This window comes from Phalangium opilio, unplaced genomic scaffold (genome assembly GCF_054372755.1).
Source record: "Phalangium opilio isolate 3A_F unplaced genomic scaffold, DU_Popi_V2 ptg000041l_1, whole genome shotgun sequence".
Classification (NCBI taxonomy): domain Eukaryota; kingdom Metazoa; phylum Arthropoda; class Arachnida; order Opiliones; family Phalangiidae; genus Phalangium; species Phalangium opilio.
In genome coordinates, this window is record NW_028324165.1 from 7,305,925 (window position 1) to 7,325,616 (window position 19,692).

The 19,692-nt window shown below is 37.3% G+C and overlaps 3 protein-coding genes across 5 annotated transcripts in view; 1 reads left to right on the plus strand and 2 right to left on the minus strand.

The window, feature by feature from the left end:
• Positions 1-486: 486 nt before the first annotated feature.
• LOC149679700 (uncharacterized) lies at positions 487-3,481 on the minus strand. Its single transcript, XM_089835530.1, has 4 exons — positions 2,746-3,481; positions 1,742-2,173; positions 1,600-1,681; positions 487-1,511 (listed from the first exon to the last, which is right to left on the minus strand). Exons 1-4 carry the CDS (start codon positions 2,813-2,815, stop codon positions 983-985), a joined length of 1,113 nt encoding a protein of 370 aa, XP_089691656.1. The 5' UTR covers positions 2,816-3,481; the 3' UTR covers positions 487-982.
• Positions 3,482-3,501: 20 nt separating this feature from the next.
• LOC149679701 (NFX1-type zinc finger-containing protein 1-like) lies at positions 3,502-6,830 on the minus strand. 2 transcript variants are annotated; one of them, XM_089835510.1, is made up of 3 exons: positions 6,671-6,830; positions 6,357-6,476; positions 3,502-5,954 (listed from the first exon to the last, which is right to left on the minus strand). In XM_089835510.1, exons 2-3 carry the CDS (start codon positions 6,358-6,360, stop codon positions 4,060-4,062), a joined length of 1,899 nt encoding a protein of 632 aa, XP_089691636.1. In that variant the 5' UTR covers positions 6,361-6,476; positions 6,671-6,830; the 3' UTR covers positions 3,502-4,059. The 2 variants fall into 2 exon arrangements, with proteins under 2 accessions (XP_089691636.1, XP_089691637.1); XM_089835511.1 differs by lacking the exon at positions 6,357-6,476.
• A 7,431-nt stretch (positions 6,831-14,261) lies between these two features.
• LOC149679702 (uncharacterized) overlaps positions 14,262-19,692 on the plus strand; it is a 182,414-nt gene continuing 176,983 nt past the window's right edge. Inside the window, exon 1 of one of the 2 annotated variants that reach the window (XM_089835506.1) lies at positions 14,262-14,482. In XM_089835506.1, coding sequence (XP_089691632.1) covers positions 14,393-14,482 — 90 coding nt within the window. In that variant the 5' untranslated portion in view covers positions 14,262-14,392. Of the gene's footprint in view, positions 14,483-16,890; positions 17,047-19,692 lie in introns of those variants that run through there. The other variant, XM_089835508.1, reaches the window with a different exon arrangement.

Below are 19,692 nucleotides of genomic sequence, written 5' to 3' on the forward strand. Positions count from 1 at the left end.
TAAAGTTGCAACAGAGAAAATAGTACTGGAATAGAAGGTACTATCGATGGTGGTTATTTGCGACGAACAAGATAATTAATTTTCTCTTAATATTCGGTTATGACGTCGCAACAGATAGTTAATATCAAATGAAAACCAATCAGAAGAAAGCTGTAAATGAAAGAAGAACTAAAAGCTCTTAATATCCGTGCAATGGACGTACAAAGACAGGACCTTCTATTCCATCTTTAGTTGAATTTGTTGCCCATTTTGCTTTTGCAAAAAATTACTTGTTCAGCTTGAATATTTTAATTTAATAGTTTGTCGTAATTAACTTAATTACACTAGAATTACAGACAGAAATGAGAAGAGACCACAAAACCCCTCATGCTGATGTAAATAACAAGGACAGCAAAGGTCATCGTTTTCTTTAAGGATAGTTTAGTCGGGGTCACAAGCAAGAGTGACCTTTCAACGTGGCTATTGCATTTAATGAAGACATCATAATCGACTGTAAAGTTTATTGAAAATTCAAACGTCAATACACTCAAAATATTGTGAAAAAAAATCGCAAAGGTAGAGGATGATTTTCGCGACGGAAGTTGTGCAATGTACAGGATGTCCTTAGCCCCGAGGCAGGAAGAATGGTAAGTAGTCCTTTGAATTTCACCGAATTTCCAGTTAAAAGTGTAATTTATTTAAAAATAGTGTTGAAAGAAATTAATTTCGATATAAAACTATAATTATAATTATATTATATACACGCTCATTTTCACTTTCAAAATATTTGATTAAATTGTCTGCAAAATTTTGGGCAATATGTGAACCAAAAGACAAAACTTCAAAGTTACCAGTGCATATAAGCCCTTATTGTATGAAGCTATGTCTATCGTCTTTGTTGACAAACATACCCATCAATGCTAACAACAAGTTGTCCAAACACGAGACTCTATTTTACCGCAGCAATTTTTCAAATGGGTGGTCTAATTAAAATAGACTTTGTTTATGAGGTACCTCCACGTGGAGGCCTTCTTAGGCCTAAAGTACTGACACCTAATTGACAAAATATAGTTTTCTGTGGTTGAGGTAACTGTGGCGTACGCCCACTAAAACAATCATGGTACAATGCCTCCGAACACCGGTCATGGTTCGTATTACCCGAGTAACAATCATCATACAATGTCGCAGCCGAACAACAGTCATCGTACAATACCCCGGAACAACAATCATCATAAACTTCTATCTGTCCATTTCCAGCCTCAGATGGTTCATCGATAATGGTCACATAAGGGTTCTCCGCAAAGTTACGGGTGTTAACATCGCTGTAATGATGTTGGTCCACGCTAGAGTCACGACGTAAGTCTTGAAAACGCCCTAACATGATCTCTGGCTTCTTCGCGCCTCGTGGTAAAGGACACGGTATGTGTATACGCGACACCTGTTGATTGGAATGAGAACTTGGATGTTCTGTAGAGATATCCGTATCGTTTGACCCGTAAGGTGTCGTTGAGTTTGGACCCTTTCTGTTCTTACTAAATACACATAGACACTAAGGCTTTACGATTTACCAATATGCAAATTAGTAAAGCTATGCGCAAACGGTCAGAGGAAACGACTTACGTAACAAGTACTAGAATTGTTACCCATAACAAAACAAAGCTCAGGCAACCGAGTCCAATGTACACGTAGGTCGGGTTAAAGTCTTTGCTAGGCAATGAGTAATGTTAGATCAAACCTGCGTAAGTAGTACAATATGACTTACTTGAGTTGATTGAAGTACTGGTAGGTTTTGTGGCAGTTGGTAAAATACTAGGTTCTGTGGCAATTGGTGAAGTAGTGGTAGGTTCTGTGGCAACTGGTGAAGAACTTGTAGGTTCTGTGGCAATTGGTGAAATAGTGATAGGTTCTGTGACGATTGGTGTAGTAGTGGTAGATTTTGTGGTGATTGGTGAGGAACTGGGAGGTTTTGTGGGGATTGGTAAACTACTGGTAGATTTTGTGGCGTTTGGTGGAATGCTGATAGGCTTTAGAACGATTGGTGGAATGCTGATGGGCTTTAGAACGATTGGTGGAATGCTCATAGGCTCTATAGCGATTGTTGAAATACTGTTGGGTGCTTTTGTGCTGTTCGAAGTAATTTCAGGTGAAGGGTTCGGTTCCAACGGCCCTGCCCTGCCTACGCGACTACACCAACCTGTATCAGAATGAACATATTTAAATTCTGGTTTGTAATTGTCAAGTGCCAGCATTTTTAATGTTTTTACTATAGATATAACCAGGAATGCATACAGCTAATTGGAATCATTGCGCCCCCATATATATATATCCCATGTTAATTTCTCTGCGGGTTTGGTGGGTATTCCGGACTTAAGAACTTACTATCCGTGGTCACGCCTATTAATAATTCTGGTCAACGTCTTTCTAACTGCAATTTCATTGGTTGGTACAGAAGCAACGCGAGTTATTAGGCGCGCAAGGTGCAGGCTGAGAGGTGAAAATTTCAGGGATGTTACTCTAGGAGGATACATAGTGTCATCCCTCTTCTATTATCCCCTTCTGATAAAACCAACGATAGTGTACTAAATATTAGTGAAATCGTAACTGAAGTATTAAGAGGATACAGAGTGTCATACTTCTTCTATTATCCCCTTCTAATAAAAAAGCGAAGCCCGAGTTTACTACACCCATAACCGGCTAATGGGGAAATTATTATTATTAAATCTAATTAATCGTCTTTGAACTTAAAATTAATTAGCATATTCTCACCTTTTGAAGGATGTACTATTATCACGCTAAAGATGAAGATGATAAACTTAAAATTAAATAATTTAAACATAATTATAATAATTTAATCATTATTTTGAAAACAAAGACAAACATCCAGAGCCATTCTTCGACCTCCTCTACCTCGAACTAAATGTTACGAAAGATGGTTGGTTGCGTTAAAATAAGCTTGCATTGTATTTAATAATTAAAGCTTCTAATTCTCGCCACTGCAGCTCAGTCGGAAGTCGAACTAAAGTAAGTGTACGCAATAGATTAGGGTGTGTAAGTTTCTTGACTTCCTCTCTAAAAATACTGACGAGTCACAATCGTACATCCTTTAGACCTAACCAAGAAGTGATATGTAGTTTATTAGGGAGAAGGTATAAATTCGCCACATTTCTAGCTGTCCAAACGTATAGTAGGTCCGGAGTTAATCCCCGTCTCTAAATTACAACCAGCATCTCATTGGTTCTTGAAACTCACGTCAGCGCGACGCGAATGACGAAAATCACGTATTTTCCGACTGAGAAGAGGCGAAATAGCCCGGCCTCCTTTTACGTCTTGCTTACATGTCTTCAAACAATCACTTTCAAAAAACGCAATTAAACCTCTATAACTTTAAGCATGAACGCGGTAGTAACATAAATTTAGGAATGGTCATCATGATTCAAGCATTTCAAGACGGCCATTATTACTAAAGTGGTGCCATCTACAAGTTCATTAACTTTATTCTTACTAAAATAAGAATACTAAGAATTAATTTTAAACACTCTTTAATTAAAATGGTTGATAATTAATATCTTTCGCCTTAAAATATAAACACAAATTAAGAGAAAAACGAAAGAAATGTTTTAGATCTATTGAAGAAAAATTGGGTAAAAACTTGGTCTGTACACCAAGGGTCAAAAGTGGTTGCGGCAGACAATCAAGTTTTAAAAACATATTCAGTACAGGCTGTTTCAAAAATAGTAATTATAGAACCTAAGTACAGATGGTTCTATGGAAAATTGATTTTGATTCGAAAATATAAATTCTATGACCTATTTGGCCCTAAGAGACACCCTAAACAATTAAGTTATGATTAGAGTGTGGTTAATTTAATTAGGAAACTGCTCGGGAAACTGAAGGGCAATGCTTATTCATTAAAGGGACATTGGTCAATCACTCTGACCATAACTAGTAAACGGTGTCTCTTTAGGCCAAAGAATCAACCCATGCACGGACTACAGTCGATACTTGAACACCCTCTTGGAAGTTATGGTGCTTAAGAAAAAAGTCCACAAGTTTAGTCTGCTTGAATAATTTGACTTCAGACTACATCCACGGTATATCAGTGAAGAAGTTGTCATAAAAGTTGAAAGGTCTATTATCGTTGATCAGTATGTCACGTCCACCAATTCTTGATTCGCATTCGTTGCATGTTCCTTCTTCCATGGGCCTTCCGCATCCGGAGACGCAATAAACGTGTCCATTTGGACAGCAATACCAATTTCCTTGAGGCAGACACATGGCCCTTACCACTTTCATGGTCTCTCCCTTAGTTATTTCTGAATACATGCCACCTTTAAATATCTTCAACTCTTCTTTCCAGGAATTAAAGACATCGAAATCTGCCTCTGTCATTGCTTTGCAAGATGTCAACTTTGCGATAAATTCCTTAGCTCGCTCCGTGGTAATCGTGGACCATTTAAATTCGTTGGCGAATTTTATCATCCATTGCAGACGTCTTGTTTCCACGCTTATGTCATCCAAAAATTGAACAGTTTGACGGTTGTGATTGACTTCAGTCATCTTGGAGAAAATTTTATTGGCGGACATGTTGAGGTATTTTTCAAGCGCATATCGCGTCTCGTTTTTATGGTTAACTCTATGATAATATAAAATCTTCAGCAATTCCTTCAAAATTGCTGTGTTGTTTTGAATTGCAATCAGAACATTACGCGGTGGCTGTATTTGCTGATCTGAAAGCTCATTCTTCATAGCTTGGTATATTTTCTGGACGTTGTGTCTCCAAGGAGGATAATAATGCTCAATTTTCAACAATTCGAGTCTTACCTGCCTCTGCAACTCTCTGTTTTCCTCGAGTTTTCCAAAGCACTTTTCTTTAACCAATTCGATTAGCAACAAACTTTTATTCACGTCCTTTCCGAATCTAAGATTCCTTCTAATAGGAGTTTTGCATTTTGGACACGTGATGGCTTTTATCGCCCCGCTGATTTGTTCCTGGACCCATTCCGTTAAGCCTTGGATCTCTAATACGTGGTGGCAATCTTCTAATTGCAGAAATCTCGCGTCGGGTTCGTCTTCGTTGCCGAAGAAAACGGCTTGCAATTCTTTTTTGTTGCATATGCGGCATAGTTTAGGGCAAGGTTCCCCGCATAGACCAACGCAAGGATGACTGCAGATAAGGAGTTGGTCGCAAGGATGATCGCAAGGTGGTCTGTCACAAGGTTCGCTGCACAGTTGATTGCATTTGAAGTGTTCGCATTTCCAACTGCATTGCTCGAGACACGGAGAGCAAGGGTAACCGCATAGTTGAGGACATTTCCTATGAGGACATCTATTTTCGCAAGGTCTACTGCAAGGCGGACAGCTATTCGAGCACCCAGACTTGCACGGATGGCCGCATACCAGTATTTTCTGGCATTTCATTTCGCAAACGACGTGCAATCTTCCTTGAAAGCATTGGCCACAAGTACCGCGACATTTGTGTCCGCATTTTAACTCAGTGTTGCAGATTTGAGGACAATTTTCCATTAAAGACGCCTCTTCCTTTGATTGGTAACGAAGACATTTTGTTAAGTGACCGCAAGGTAGTGTCACCTCAACTTGCCCCCGAAGACAATCCTCCACATCAACTTTGACTGATTCTTGCATACGTTTTAGTATCTCTTGACCCTGTAGCCATTCCTTAGCCAGTGGTCGTGCAAATTCAGGCTTGTCTTTATTATTATTGAGTTTTGGACGTTGTGATTGCATTTCGAGCGTCGATGCGTCATTTTCATAGGCGCGTTTCAGTTGATTACGTCTGGACTCGTTTAGAAACGGTGTTAATTCCCGAATGTATTTTAAGTAATGTAACTTAGGACAACGTGCACTCTGATCACCATCGCTGTTCTGTACAGGACACAGTGATTGGTTATTGGTCTCATTTGAGTCATTTTGATTAGATGTTCCAGGTTTTGATTCCATCATTGGGAATTTCTCAACTGTGGATTTAAAACGGAAAAATTTTGTGACTGCGAATGAAGTATTTAAAAAAAACCCGAAGTTAATTAAAGAATTTTGAAAATCAAGGGTATTAGTAGAAGTATATAATACTTCTCTTCGAGAGAAGTGTACCAACCACAAAGCGGCGGGGTTATTGTAACATGATTCTTCCTACCCAATATCATTTTACATTTGGAGAGCACAAGGTTACTAAACTGAATCATGCATACGCGATAAATAGTCCCCCCTCATCATTGCTTAACTATTTGCCAAGGCGCATGCATGCGCTTGTGGTCATATTTGTCCCACGTCAAGACAATCGAGGTTTGTGGGTTGATTGCTGAGGATTTAGTAAACACCAAACAGTTATAGAATTCACCCTATCATGGTGCAATAATTACCCATCTGAAGTTTGATGAGCGGGAGAGCAAACTGAAAGGGGTGAGCCTGGGAAGATTGATGTTACATAACTAGAGAATAAAGAGGATACAGAGTGTCATCCTTCTTCTATTATCCCCCTTCTGAAATTAGTTAATCTTTATCTACTCATTGTGTTTTCCCGCGTTAATTGTGAACGAAAACTTTGGCGCAATTTTTCAAACACATACACAAAACAACGATTAAAACGCGCCAATGTGTAGTAAACTTAGGACAATTAGTATCACGCAATTTTAATTTTTCTTGCACTGTAAAGAAATTATTCTGAAAAACTTACCTATATTTCCAGCTTTGATTATCTTCGTTAATCGAGGCTTAATTACGTTTATTTTAAGCCAAACGTCAATGTTCCCATGTTCGTCTTAATTATTTATTAAATTTCTTGTGTCGCGCAGTTGTCCCGTCCCAAGCGACGACTGTCGTTTCACGTAGTCTGGGCTTTTGAAATGTTGATTTCTAAATTGTTTTCAAGATCATAGCCCTATAATGATAATGCGTAAGTATGCAATTGCTGTCGGGGCTGATAGTATCGGTCTAGACAGCATTCGGTTATGGGAGGAGCTAAGATTCGTCAGGTAATTTATTTTCACTACCATACAGATGCAAGAAGAAATATAAAGGCTACCAATATGGCTAACAGAACCGTGAAAAGACATAAGGAGGGTGAGACGTGTTACTCAGAAAAAAATTAAAGTTCTCTATTTTTCATATGAGTCAAAATATAAGAGACTCCAGCGCCATCTAGATGAAAGCAAAATTATACTTCGTTCAAAGTTCTCAATCTTTGGTTGCAGACACTATGTAAAATGAGAAGCAAACAACCCTTACACGATCCAACCAATCTGAGAAGAGCTTTTTTGAGGTCAAAGGTTGATGGAAAATAGTACGGTCGTGAAGGTAAACGTACGCAGATGGCGGTTGACGCGATTATGTTTGTAAAGGTTTTTTTATCTAAAAGCCGGAAGGATTTAGCTACCGTTTGTTTATTAAATAGGATAGTTCTTTATTTCACAGCTGGTTGTACAAATGACGTAGTTCTAAATTACCTTATTTGTTACTACCCCATTTAAACATGTGTTTTAGATTTAATTGGATTATGAAAGGTTCGTACAAATGGGATTTATTAAATTTTTATGACAAATTAGGGTCAAAAATGTTTATAAAACAATTATTTGCGTTGCTTTTTTAAACTATTAACTATTTTCAATTCTTGGAGGAAAAAGGTGAGATGGAGTAGAAACTCCATACCTATAATGTACCCTCTGTACCCCCATCTATTGGAACGGCAACGAAATCCTCCCAGCATCCTCAGTAGTGTTTTTTTAGGGTCGTCGATGTACCCTGTGTCTTAAAATAGAAGCTAATTCATGAAAACTAGCTTCAATTCTAAAATAGCGATACGCGGCAGCACTTAACTATTCCCTACACCAACGGTAGGGGCGTGCGCGAGGTACTCTGGGAGTTCTTCCACGCTTTCATTGCCGCACGAACCTCTCTGCTCCATCTCACTACTCTAGGTGCCTATTCACACGTGCTCCCTGTACTACGGTCGTGATAGTAATCATACGCAGAGGGGGGTCAACACTATTGTGAGAGTTGAGGGGGTTCTATATTACACGGCGCGAGGAAGCTGTATTGAAGTACACTTTTTGGTTTCCTATGAACTTTTGCTTTTGTAAAGAATGCGTCTACGATATCGTTAAATTCAACTCATACTTACTTAGTTTATAATAGGTTTATGAAAAGATCCTTTACCGTTCGAAGATCGAGTAGCTTGAAATGTTGATGTTATCATTTGATAAAAGAAAGTGAAGTATTTAAAGGGATTGTTAAATACCATAATACCACGGAGCAAAACACACAGACTAGTAACGTCGTTTTGATGGACTAATTGATCACTAAATTTTAGACTGTGGTGTGAAATTTGACACAGCATAATAACTCCGAAGTATTTGGCCTATATTCATAAATTTAATAATTTATTTTTTATTTGAAATATCTACTATGTTTAGTCTTATGACGTTAGTACACTGCTATCCACTATTGGTTCTTCTACTTTTCTATCTAAATATTGTGCGGACAAGTGTTGCCAATCATTTGTGACGTCTGCAATTCAACCGCTATCTACAACAGATACTGTAAAATTCAATTATTATCATTCAGTGTCCAAACCTGCATACAGCAGATGCTCTAATAACAAATTATTGGAAACCCTGAAGCGCATGCGCAGTTAAAGTTGAGAAATTTCTCTACCCACTTTAGAGCACACTATTTATAATCTCTTGCTAATGTAAATGTAACCATCTTTTAATTTAATTTCATTGCACAAACGTTAATTAAACATTCACTACCCCTTTAAATATAGTTTAAAAAATTTCCCAATATGGCAAGATCTCTTAAAAATAATGCATTAAGAAATACATAGAAAATTCCAGAACTTTTTCAAGGTGACCTCTGTACCTAAAATTACAGTTTATTTATGGTATATGGAAAACTATTTTACTATATTTACATAATCCTAAGTTTCATGGATTGTAGTTAAAATTAAATTCGGGTTTGGGTGCTGTAGGAGGTGGTCTTCTACCGAAAGAACTCAACAATTGAGAAAATCTAGTTGTCGGTGGTTTAGGCACAACATTCTCTTCATTGGGACGTCTTTCTCGTAAAGCAGAGGCTGTATGACAATCATAGTCGTGACATTCTTCGTAAATGTGTACCTGTCCATTGTCATCATCTGATGGTTCGTCCAAAATGCGCAAATACGGGTTGTCCGGTAAGACAGGATGGTCAACGACACTGTAATGATGTTCGTCCTCTCTTGAATCGCGTGCACTGTTTGACCAATCGCGAATTATCACCTCTGTTGACTGCGAGTCACGTGGCAAAGGGTACGGAATGTTTAAATATGACAACTCTTGTTTGTAATTAGTACTTGGTTCTTCCATATTGGTGTCAGTGATGTTTGGCCAGTAATCTGTTGTTGAGTTTGGACGTTTTTTGCGCTTGCTAAAAATGCATATGCAATTATTACAAAGCCAAGATTATAGCAAGTGTATGACCAGAGGAATAGACTTACGATACAAGTACAATAATGATTACTAATGCGCAAACGAATGCCAAACAACCAAGTCCAATGTAAACGTAGTTAAGGTAAAATTCTTCACTAGGTCCAGCTGGAACTTATCCGTATAACATTTTTTTATTCAACTCCAAACCCAAACAGTCTTACATTATATCATAACTTACTTGATTTGACTGAAGTATTGGATGGTTCTGGGTTTCCTTTCAATAAAATAATTTTAGGTGCGGGGTACGGGACTCCTCCTTTAGCTTATTTGAAATAAATAAAATAATAGTAAATAAATTAAATTGATTAGTATTTTAACCTACAAGTTTATCTCATGTTGTTTGTAACATGTGTTTCCCAAAGTTTTCTAATTAAAATTACCACGTGGCTTAGACGCTTCATTACAAAAAGGGTAACTATAGGACATTTTGATGTAAGGGACAGCTTTTAAATTTTATGATTTAATTGTTTTGTGGATGACCCCTTCAAGTTAACTAAGATACTGAAAGACAATAGCAGAAGTTCATATCTTCCATAAGTTTGTCACTGGTTTATGAGAGCTTGTCATGAAGTGACGTTGGTCATAGATTCAAGGTAAAGCGACATACGCCTGGTGAGGCGCTGCTATCAATGGCTTAGTAATGCAGACTAAATAGGAGCTAGATGGAAGTCCTGCAAAATTAACTAACCGAGTGTAGGGCTTCAATTCTCGCTTGTCGTTCTCGAACTAGTTATCTCGAGCTGTAAGTCTCTAGCATTACGAAGCATAGGAATTGTCATACTTATGGAACATATCTTATAAACTTATGTTAATAGTGTTAATAGGATTGAAAACCATTTGAAAACATTTATGTACTTTCATTCGTGAAGACTTCAACTTCGCAGAGTTTTAGCAATTGAAGATTAGTATAATCGCCATTCTTGTTTTGGTTTTGGTAATCTACGTAAACTTTGTTTCCTTTGGTGTTTTCAGGGCAAGTGAAAACCCGACTTTGAACCAATATGGATTCATCAACTATTTATTTAATAAAGTTTAAATGTAATTGGCATGGCAATCGGTTAAGCCTTGGATTTAATTACCTTTGTATGTTATAGTTCTAATACACTCAATACTGCTATACAGTATTGGTGAAGCATCGGGTGTAGAAATGACGTAAACTGATAGTTTTGGATACTTCGATGTCACCTTTTCTGGTTAAAGAAGCCGAAAGACTTGTTAGAAATTTTAAAAAGGGGGAGGGGCCAGGTATCGTCTGCTTAATTGGTTGAATTCTCACAGTAAGGGCCGGAAATAAGGATATGTTTCCAGTGACATATTTATAGGACATTGTCCATTGGAGTGTGCAAAAATAGAGTTACATCTTCATAGCCAAGCTGTCAAAACTTCGAAAATGTTATTGGTCAAAATGTCCAGTGACCCCCTTAGATTAAACAAAAAAATTATGGGACATTTTAAAAATTTATCGGACAGTGTCCAGTGTCCTGTGCTTATTTCCGGCCCTGCTCACAGACTGAGAGAGGTAAGGTTAGGTAGAAAGGTAAAGAGGTTCGATTTAGCAGACGCTACTAAAAGTAGTCCTCGTTTTTAATACTAATTAAATGCTAATTATTTTGTAATGAGAGATTATTTATTTATTTTAATATTTTTAATTTTGTATTTAGAAAATGGCCGTTCTTTTAAGGCATAATGTTATGTTACCTTAACCTTTCCATTAAAAGCAAAAAAGAAACAGAATAGACAAAAATTTATTTTAGAATCATGGAAAATTTACTTAGAGAAACCGTAATTCGAAATCCAGAAACGTTTTTACTGGAGTCAATATTTCCCAACCAGCGTAAGTCGTAGGGAAACGGTGCGATTTCGAAAAATGGAATCATGGCACAAGTGGAATAATTTAAGTCTACTGCCAGACTAGGCACCTGGTCTTTATACGTGCTAGTTTGAGTCACATTTTCAACCAACATTCTCGAACCTGCATCATTGCGAACCAGTCAATTGCAAGGCAGATCTATGTAATCGCTTCACTATAGTAATTGTCAGCCCTGCCTACGTTAATCAAGGCCTGTGCGTAGGCAACGCTGTCGGTAACCAGTGTCAAACTAATAAAAATATATATAGTCACAACAAACCGCAAATCGGAACACTTCCAGTCCAAGTACCATTGACGCAAGTTCTGTATTTATCTCCAAAGAGTTGATTGACCTTTGGACACACATAAGCAATCTTGGACAAATGAGGGTGTATAGATCCTTCATTGTCAAGTGCAGTACACCCAGAGTCAGCTAATTAAGGGATTTATTACAATTAAATTTAAACAATCTGAGTTGATAGACCATTTCTCTGTATCTAAAAGGAAAAGACGCGGGGTAAAACTTTGCCTTCAATCTCGCTTTTTGGCGCCTGCGCTGTAATCTCTTTGTATCATGAAATTGCGCCATGTATCAACCCCCTGTACGTCACGATACTGAGGGTTGCCTACGTCGAAATGGTCTATAGAAGCAACACCTGACGGAGTGCGTGGGAGGCTAGCCGACTCGCACTGCCTCTAGCGGTGCATCTAGGCGTGAGGGAAATAACCCAAGAAGGTGATCACCCTCGCCCTTTCAGTTTTTGCATCTCTTATGGTAGTAATGAAATAGTCTATTTCATCTAACAACAGCGTATTCTCACCTTTAAAAGCACTTATATGTAATACAGACATAATGCTGATGATAGTTACGATACATTTGTAATTAAAAATTTTAACAAACATTACAATCATTTGGATAAATCACTATTTTGGAATAATTCCCGTAACATTCTCGACGGGATCTGCCTCTTGAAGTTGAGAAGTCGCTTATAACTCGGAAAAGGAAGTGAAAGTCTCGTTTTGATTTCCGGTGTCATTGTTTTCTCTGTAAATGTTTACGCAATTCTAACTTTAATGGAAGCATAAGTTGATATGATATGTTCCTCCATAAGTTTGTCACTAGTTACAAACTGGACCTTGCCATGATGTGAATGATGTAGGTCATAGATTCGAGGTGAGGCACTGTCAAAGGCTTAGTAATGCAGATTAAATAGGAAGATGGAAGTCCTGCAAAATTAAATAACCCAATGTAGGACTTCAATTCTCGCTTGTCGTTCTCCAGCTAGATCGAGCTGTAAGTCTCTAGCATTACGAACTGTATAAGTACTACGTAACATATCTTAGAAACTTATGATGAAAGGAATGTACAATGGCCTATTTTGGGGCGCATCAAGAACTACTTTTTGTAGTAGTGGAACTATTTCGTAATTGGGAAAATTCACCTGACTGTAAGCGTGTTCAAAGTCTCCACGAATCGGCGAATAGAGTCAACGGGAGTTCGAATGCCCATAGACCATTTCGATGTAACCCCCCCCCTTTTTTGGCAACACCCTGTATATTTGTTCAAATGCTCTTGAAATCTTCCAAATTTTCTAAATTATATTTGGAAATTCAGTCGATTAACTTCAAATACATCTGCATACCCCTTTCCGCACCATTGCACCGATAAATTCCGCCAGAGTACACCACACACCCTATTGAAATTTATTAATTTTTTTTTGTTCAATATCTCAACCCTCTCTCTCTCATACACAAAAGCGATTAACCACAGCTGCTTCGAACCATGAGTACCACCAACGAAAGAATGCATAAATAGTAGTATGTTTTTAAAGCTTCAAGGCTAGGAGAGAAGTGAGATGGAGAAAAAATCTTGGAGGAACCAGCTTAACTGGAGACGAAAAGTGGGTGTGACATGTAAAGCAGCAATAATTACCCACTATGCTTTAGTTTACATGGGCTTAAGATTGCAGCGCCCTCTATCGGATTCCTCACTTTTTAGCCACGTCGTATGTGTGAACATTAAAGAAAAAAACCTCGATAATTTTGTCCACTAGATGCCACCTAAGGAGTAAGTCCACGCTAACGCAAAGTATGATGGGTGTTTTAAACTGCCAACCATTGGTGCAACACAAGCTGCATTCCTTCAAGCTGGCTCCTTCAAGAAAAAGTGTTCGTGGGCCAGGTGTGGCGGCAATGAGTCTCCCAGAGTACCTTGCACACGACCTTACCTTTGGTATAGGAGATAAGTGCTGCCATCTAGCGCCATGTAAAAATCGAATCTAGTTCTAATGAATTAGCTTCTATTTTTAAGACACAGAGGGCGGAGTCGTCAACGTTTCCGTACCGTACGACCCTACCAAAACGCCATAAACTGAGGATGCTGGGAGGACTTCGTTGCCGTTCCCTAGATGGCGGTACAGAGGCTACTTTATAGGCATGGAGATTACTACTCCATTTCACCTCTTTCCTCCAAGCTGTCGCACCCATATAAAAATTCTTCAACTACCCACGCCTTGCTGCGAGAGGCTTCTGATGTGAACTTCGGTGAGAGTTATAAGCTTTTGATACCATCAGGACCAGTCAGCATTGAAGTTAATTTCTTTTTTTTTTCTGATTCTACGTTTCATACTCACGTTATCAACTCCTGATTACGCTTATATTAAAAAAAAATTGTCCACTGGTTGAATTGAATTTGTCCCTTCCCCATACCATCCATACCCAAAAACCAATTCATTTTTTAGCGTCAAACCCAGCGACAATACGGCGACAGGGGTATTGTAGTTATGTCCCTTACATGTAGATAAAGTTCGGATATCATAGGCAAGGGATGCCGCGCTCTCGAAAGGGGGGATGAAATGTCTCCATTCTGACCCCTACACATCTTTTCCCCGAAACTTCTTTACTGCTCTTGAAAAATCCCCATCCCATTGGTACAGTCACATCCATGACTTTCATCTTCCGTTAGGGTCTATTTCCAGCCCTCTCGTTGCAATTTTCTAGAAGTTACTTCCACACAAATTTACTCGACTCAAAAGGTTCCGGTTGTTTCTAAAGTTAGGTTTAGCCTTTTTCAACTATTTTTATGGCGTTTGAAGCCGTTGTTAGGTATTTACAGTCGTTAGAAGAATGTACTGATGATAATTTTACTCAATTACCAACGCAAAATGTTACAGTAAGTTTTAATCAAGTTTATTTTATTAAGTTTTTAATTTGGGGATTCGCAAGTCCAAGTTTTTCTGTTAAATTTTATACGGGATTGGAAAAAGTCTGTAAGGTTTTTGGCGGATTTTTTTGATGCTGAATGCCGCTGGGAGATCAAATTTACGAGCACGTGCAGAGACCATGTTTTTTAGGTGCGGTTTTAATGTTGGGGTTGGTGGTAATATTGAATTTAAGAAGAGAGTTTTGATGCTGTTGTGGTGGTGGTGGTTTGCTGTGTTCGGAGATGTATCATGTAAGGGTTGATTAGTGTATTTTGAGATAAACGGGTTGATATTTGCTGTATTTTGAGGTATAAGAGTTGATATTTGTTGTATTTTGAGATACAAGGGTTGGAAATGGGGATGTTTTCTGAGATTTTAAGCGTTGATAGTTGCTGTATTCTGAGATATTATAATATAAGTCCTCTGTTTTGAGATAAGGGTTGGAAATGTGCTGTATTCTGAGATATAAGGGTTGATAATTGAGCTGTATTCTGAGATTAAGGGTTGGAATTGTGCTGTATTGTGAGATATAAGGGTTGGAATTGTGCTGTATTGTGAGATATAAGGGTTGGAATTGTGCTGTGTTCTGAGATATAAGGGTTGGAATTTTGCTGTATTCTGAGATATATGGGTTGACAATTGCTATATTCTGATATATAAGGGTTCGAAATGTGCTGTATTCTGAGATATAAGGGTTAAGAATTGTTGTATTCTGAGAGATAAGGGCTAAAAAATGTCATAATCTGAGACATAAAGATAGAAAAATGCCGTGATCTGAGACGTAAGGGTAGAAAAATGTCGTAATCTGAGACGTAAGGGTAGAAAAATGTCGCAATCTGAGACGTAAGGGTAGAAAAATGTCATAATCTGAGACACAAGGGTAGAAAAATGTCATAATCTGAGATATAAGGGTAATTTGAAACATAATTCCTGAAAAATGTAATAGGTATTCCGTGATACAACCGAACTGTTAAAATGTAAAATTGTATTATGGTCTTTTCCTATATTGTTTTGTCTTCATCCTGTTATGTGGTGGGTGGATAGGAGTTGGCAGGGAGAAGGTTTTTGCTCGTCTCCTGGTTAACGTTATGAGGCCCCTTTCATATCAGAAAAGGTTGTGGCTTATGACATAACCTCTGTAATAACATCTTTTGAAATCAAATCTTTTTCACTCCGCAAAACCGAAAAGAACCTCAGGTTTAGTCCTTTTTAAGAAAAGGTTACAAAAACATTTTGTTACGTCAAGTCTCTATAGAAAGTAGAGACTAAAGAAGCGTTAAAAAGCAGTCTGGATTTTAAACTTCATAAAATCAGCTGTTTTTGACCTAAAAATGAATAAAATAGCCCAAAAATAGGCCTTGATATTGTGCTATTTTTAGTATTTCAAAACTATTATAATATTTATAACAGATCAAACAATTTAAATAGACTTAAATAATTAGAGCAGTAGACTTAACTAATTAGAGAAGTAGACTTAACTAATTAGAGAAGTAGACTTAACTATAAAAATTAGAGAAGTAGACTTAACTATAAAAAATTAGAGCAGTAGACTTAACTATAAAAAATTAGAGCAGTAGACTTAACTATAAAAAGTTAGAGCAGTAGACTTAACTAATTAGAGCAGTAGACTTAACTAATTAGAGCAGTAGACTTAACTAATTAGAGCAGTAGACTTAACTAATTAGAGCAGTAGACTTAACTAATTAGAGCAGTAGACTTAACTAATTAGAGCAGTAGACTTAACTAATCAGAGCAGTAGACTTAACTAATCAGAGCAGTAGACTTAACTAATTAGAGCAGTACACTTAACTAATTAGAGCAGTAGACTTAACTAACTAGAGCAGTAGACTTAACTAATTAAAGCATTAGACAACAAATTAAATCAGTAGACTTAACTAATTAGAGTAGTAGACTTAACTAATTACAGCATTAGACTTAACTAATTACAGCAGTAGCCTTAACTAATGAAAGGCAAAGCATCATAGAAGGTGACATTTCAAACAAAACAGGTGTTTTTCTGATCTATTCCATGTAAACTTCGCGTAGTTTTCATATTTATTAACCAATTTTAGAATTATTAATCTCATATCAAAGCTATAAAAAGGGTTTATCCCAATATTATGCTTAAATAATGATCATTTTAATGTGCCCCACACTTTAAGCTCAAATAATTTGGTCAAAAATATGCTTATTACGTCACTTTAATTCTCCGTACTTTGTAGCAAAAGGGGGGCAAATAGCAGACGACGTTAAAATTCAAACCCTACTAGCCAACGGCGCGTCTCTATCCCCCGTCCGTTTCCCGCCCGAAGAAAAGTTTTCTCCTTTCGGAATTCGGACTCTCGAGTCTCGACGACCGGAGAGATTCAGTATTAGCTTTTTGTCGATCGCGAACGGTTGTCGGAAAGTTTACGGCGCGTTTTTCCTGTCAATTTTTTGTTAAAAGTGGTGTGAACAGAGTGTTTTGTGCATTTTTCAAGCATTTTGGATTACTTTTTTGTGGATTTAAACAGAGGATAATCGAACTAATTGGGTGAGTTTAATTTTTAAGCAAGATTAATTTGTTTCGGAAAGTTTTGGGAACAACGTTAAGCCTTGGTCTATCACGTTGGAGTGTTTGGGCGCTATTTTCGAAACGTTTTTTATGTCAGACGGAATGGAATATTAACTAAAACTTCAATGTGATTAGACATGTTCTATTGTTTACAAGATTATTAAGCCTAATTTTATTATGGTTTTGTTAATAAATCGGAAATATTAGTAGTAAAGATGTGGTTATTGTAAATCACGTTTGAAAGGGGTGATAATATGGCCGGTCCAAAATTGTTGGTATAGAGTGCTGTCAGTTGTGACGTCAGATCCAAGGTGAAACGTCACGAGTCTGCCTTTAGCAATGGGCGGCCATGACTGTTACCGTTTTTTATTTATGGGAAAACAGCATGGGTGACGTCACACCGGCGCTTCTGACAGCACTCTATAGTTATAAGTTAGTTTGCATCGCAAATGAAAGCCAAAACAGGGATTTTATTACAGTTAAACATTTATTTATCAACGAATTAGTGATTAAGTATGTTGCAAATAGGTAATTTTTGACACGATCTTATTGTGTTTTTTTGGGGCGGGAAACGCAATTATGCGCCTTCTTCAACAAAACTAAGGGCAAAGGCGCGTAAATTGTCCAATAACGGGCGACAAATGAGGCGCGTTTATGCACGAGACAGTGCTTTATGAGAACAAAGCGGGTAAAGTTTGAACTTCAGCCCTTGCACGGTGAAAATTAAAGACAGACGGCGTAATTTTCGGTAGCCGGTGACGTAAGCTCGCCTATTTTTGGCCTATTCTTTTAACTTCGTAAGCCCGAAAGTGTGCAATTCCTGTAAATTAGGGTTAGCACGAACCATGAACTTATTACGTATTAAATATATTATGAAACTTTAATTAGTTATGGAGTATAAGTAAATACGTTTTAATTTAGTCGACGCATGCGTATTCGTTATATTACAACATTGATACACGTTAGGCTTAGCGATATTAAGGGAAGGATAGGGTATGGCACGAATTGTTAAAGTTACATAAATTTGCTTTTAATTACGCATTGGCGTCATACTGTGTCTTGGAATTTTATGGGATGAGTTCGTTTCCTACGAAGAAGTAATTGGTGTAGAACTAATATAAAGAAAAATACTTTGAAGAAAAAAAGAGGGGGACTAAAAACGTAGTAAGGAGAGAGTAGGGTCTTCTAAAGTAATGATTATATTCTATCTCGAGTATTTAATGATATTAGGATGAATTTTTTAAATTGGCCCAAGAATATTGTACTGCAGGATGAATGTTATATATATTTGAGAAAGTTGTTCGTTTGTTTCTTATTTATGATACAAACAGTCGCAATTACTTAATTTCTCAATTTGATTAATTAAACAACACTATTGAAATTAAGGTAATTTATTATTATTAGAACTGGTTTGATTTAGTTATTTTCAAGGTCAGAACGTAGGTGAACCCCAATAGCTGTTCTAGACGCTTAACAATTTAGATTTTTGATTAATTAACCCCTAATTAAGCGTGATAATTTTTATTGAAAATGAAAGTTGTTTAATACAACATCATGATTGCGGATATTTGACGTTCGATACGGGTGGACCCAACGATTATTTTGCATTCATTGTCTATATAGACCTAGTATAACGTGAAATATATGGGGAAATTACAGGGGTTAAAGGTCAAATCGGGGGGGGGATAAATTTGGTATTAGAGGGTGAAGGTATATTGTGGTGTAAAAGCAGGGTTCATACAAACCTGGAAAACAGGGAAAAATCAGGGAAATAAATAGTTGACAAAACCCTCAGGGAAATTTCTAATTTTTAGTAAAATTCAGGGAAATTTGCGTCAAACAGCTTCCGAGTAATTAAGCAAAATGTTCATAAACATACCCTCCATAGGATTAACATTACACTATACTTTTGAGGCTCATAACTCTCAGTCTGGTTCTACTAGAGATAAGGGGATGTTCTTAGAGTATGTTATAACCCTATTTGCCCCCCCCTCCTTCGTTAACATTTGCTCCATAGGAGACTCCATATACGGGAAAAACCTGGAAAATTCAGGGAAGTATATGGGGAAAAACCTGAAAATCTGAGGGAAATTTGTTTTCCAAAAGTTGTATGAACCCTGTGAGGGTTAGGTACTGTTTTCGAGGTACGTTTTGAGTGTTTTAGCGATGACCCCTTATATTTAATTAGCATTATCTTTCAGTTTCTTTATTAAATTTAAGGGGTCATCCGTAAAATACAAAAAATCATGAAAACAACGGCAAGATGGCGATAGAAGTTTCATTTTCGACTCAAAATCGTATAAAGAACATCCCCATTAATTTAATTATCAGACTTATCATAAACACCCTGTATATATAGAACCTTTTATAGAAAGTAGTTCATTATTCATTGATAGATGGTGATAACTCATGGTATCAGGATATATTCGTATTTTACACCCTATGGGGGTGCCACTAAATGTATATATATATATATATATAAACGAAACTCGAATTTTGAAGATGGTTTATGCGGCCGGCCGCCTGGTTTTTCTTTTAGACTCTTAAAGATCTTTGAAAACGAGGGACGTCGAATCCTTAAATTAAATGAAGTCGTATTAAATTACTTAAAAGGGGGACTACTCG

What these genes read in the sequence shown, in the direction of transcription:
- LOC149679700 (XM_089835530.1), bottom strand. Translation starts at nt 2,815, where the DNA reads ATGTTTAAATTATTTAATTTTAAGTTTATCATCTTCATCTTTAGCGTG. An exon ending in CAGTACTTCAATCAACTCAA is followed by an intron (nt 1,682 to 1,741) that starts GTAAGTCATATT and finishes TGCCTAGCAAAG; the next exon opens with ACTTTAACCCGACCTACGTG. An exon ending in ACAATTCTAGTACTTGTTAC is followed by an intron (nt 1,512 to 1,599) that starts GTAAGTCGTTTC and finishes ATGTGTATTTAG; the next exon opens with TAAGAACAGAAAGGGTCCAA.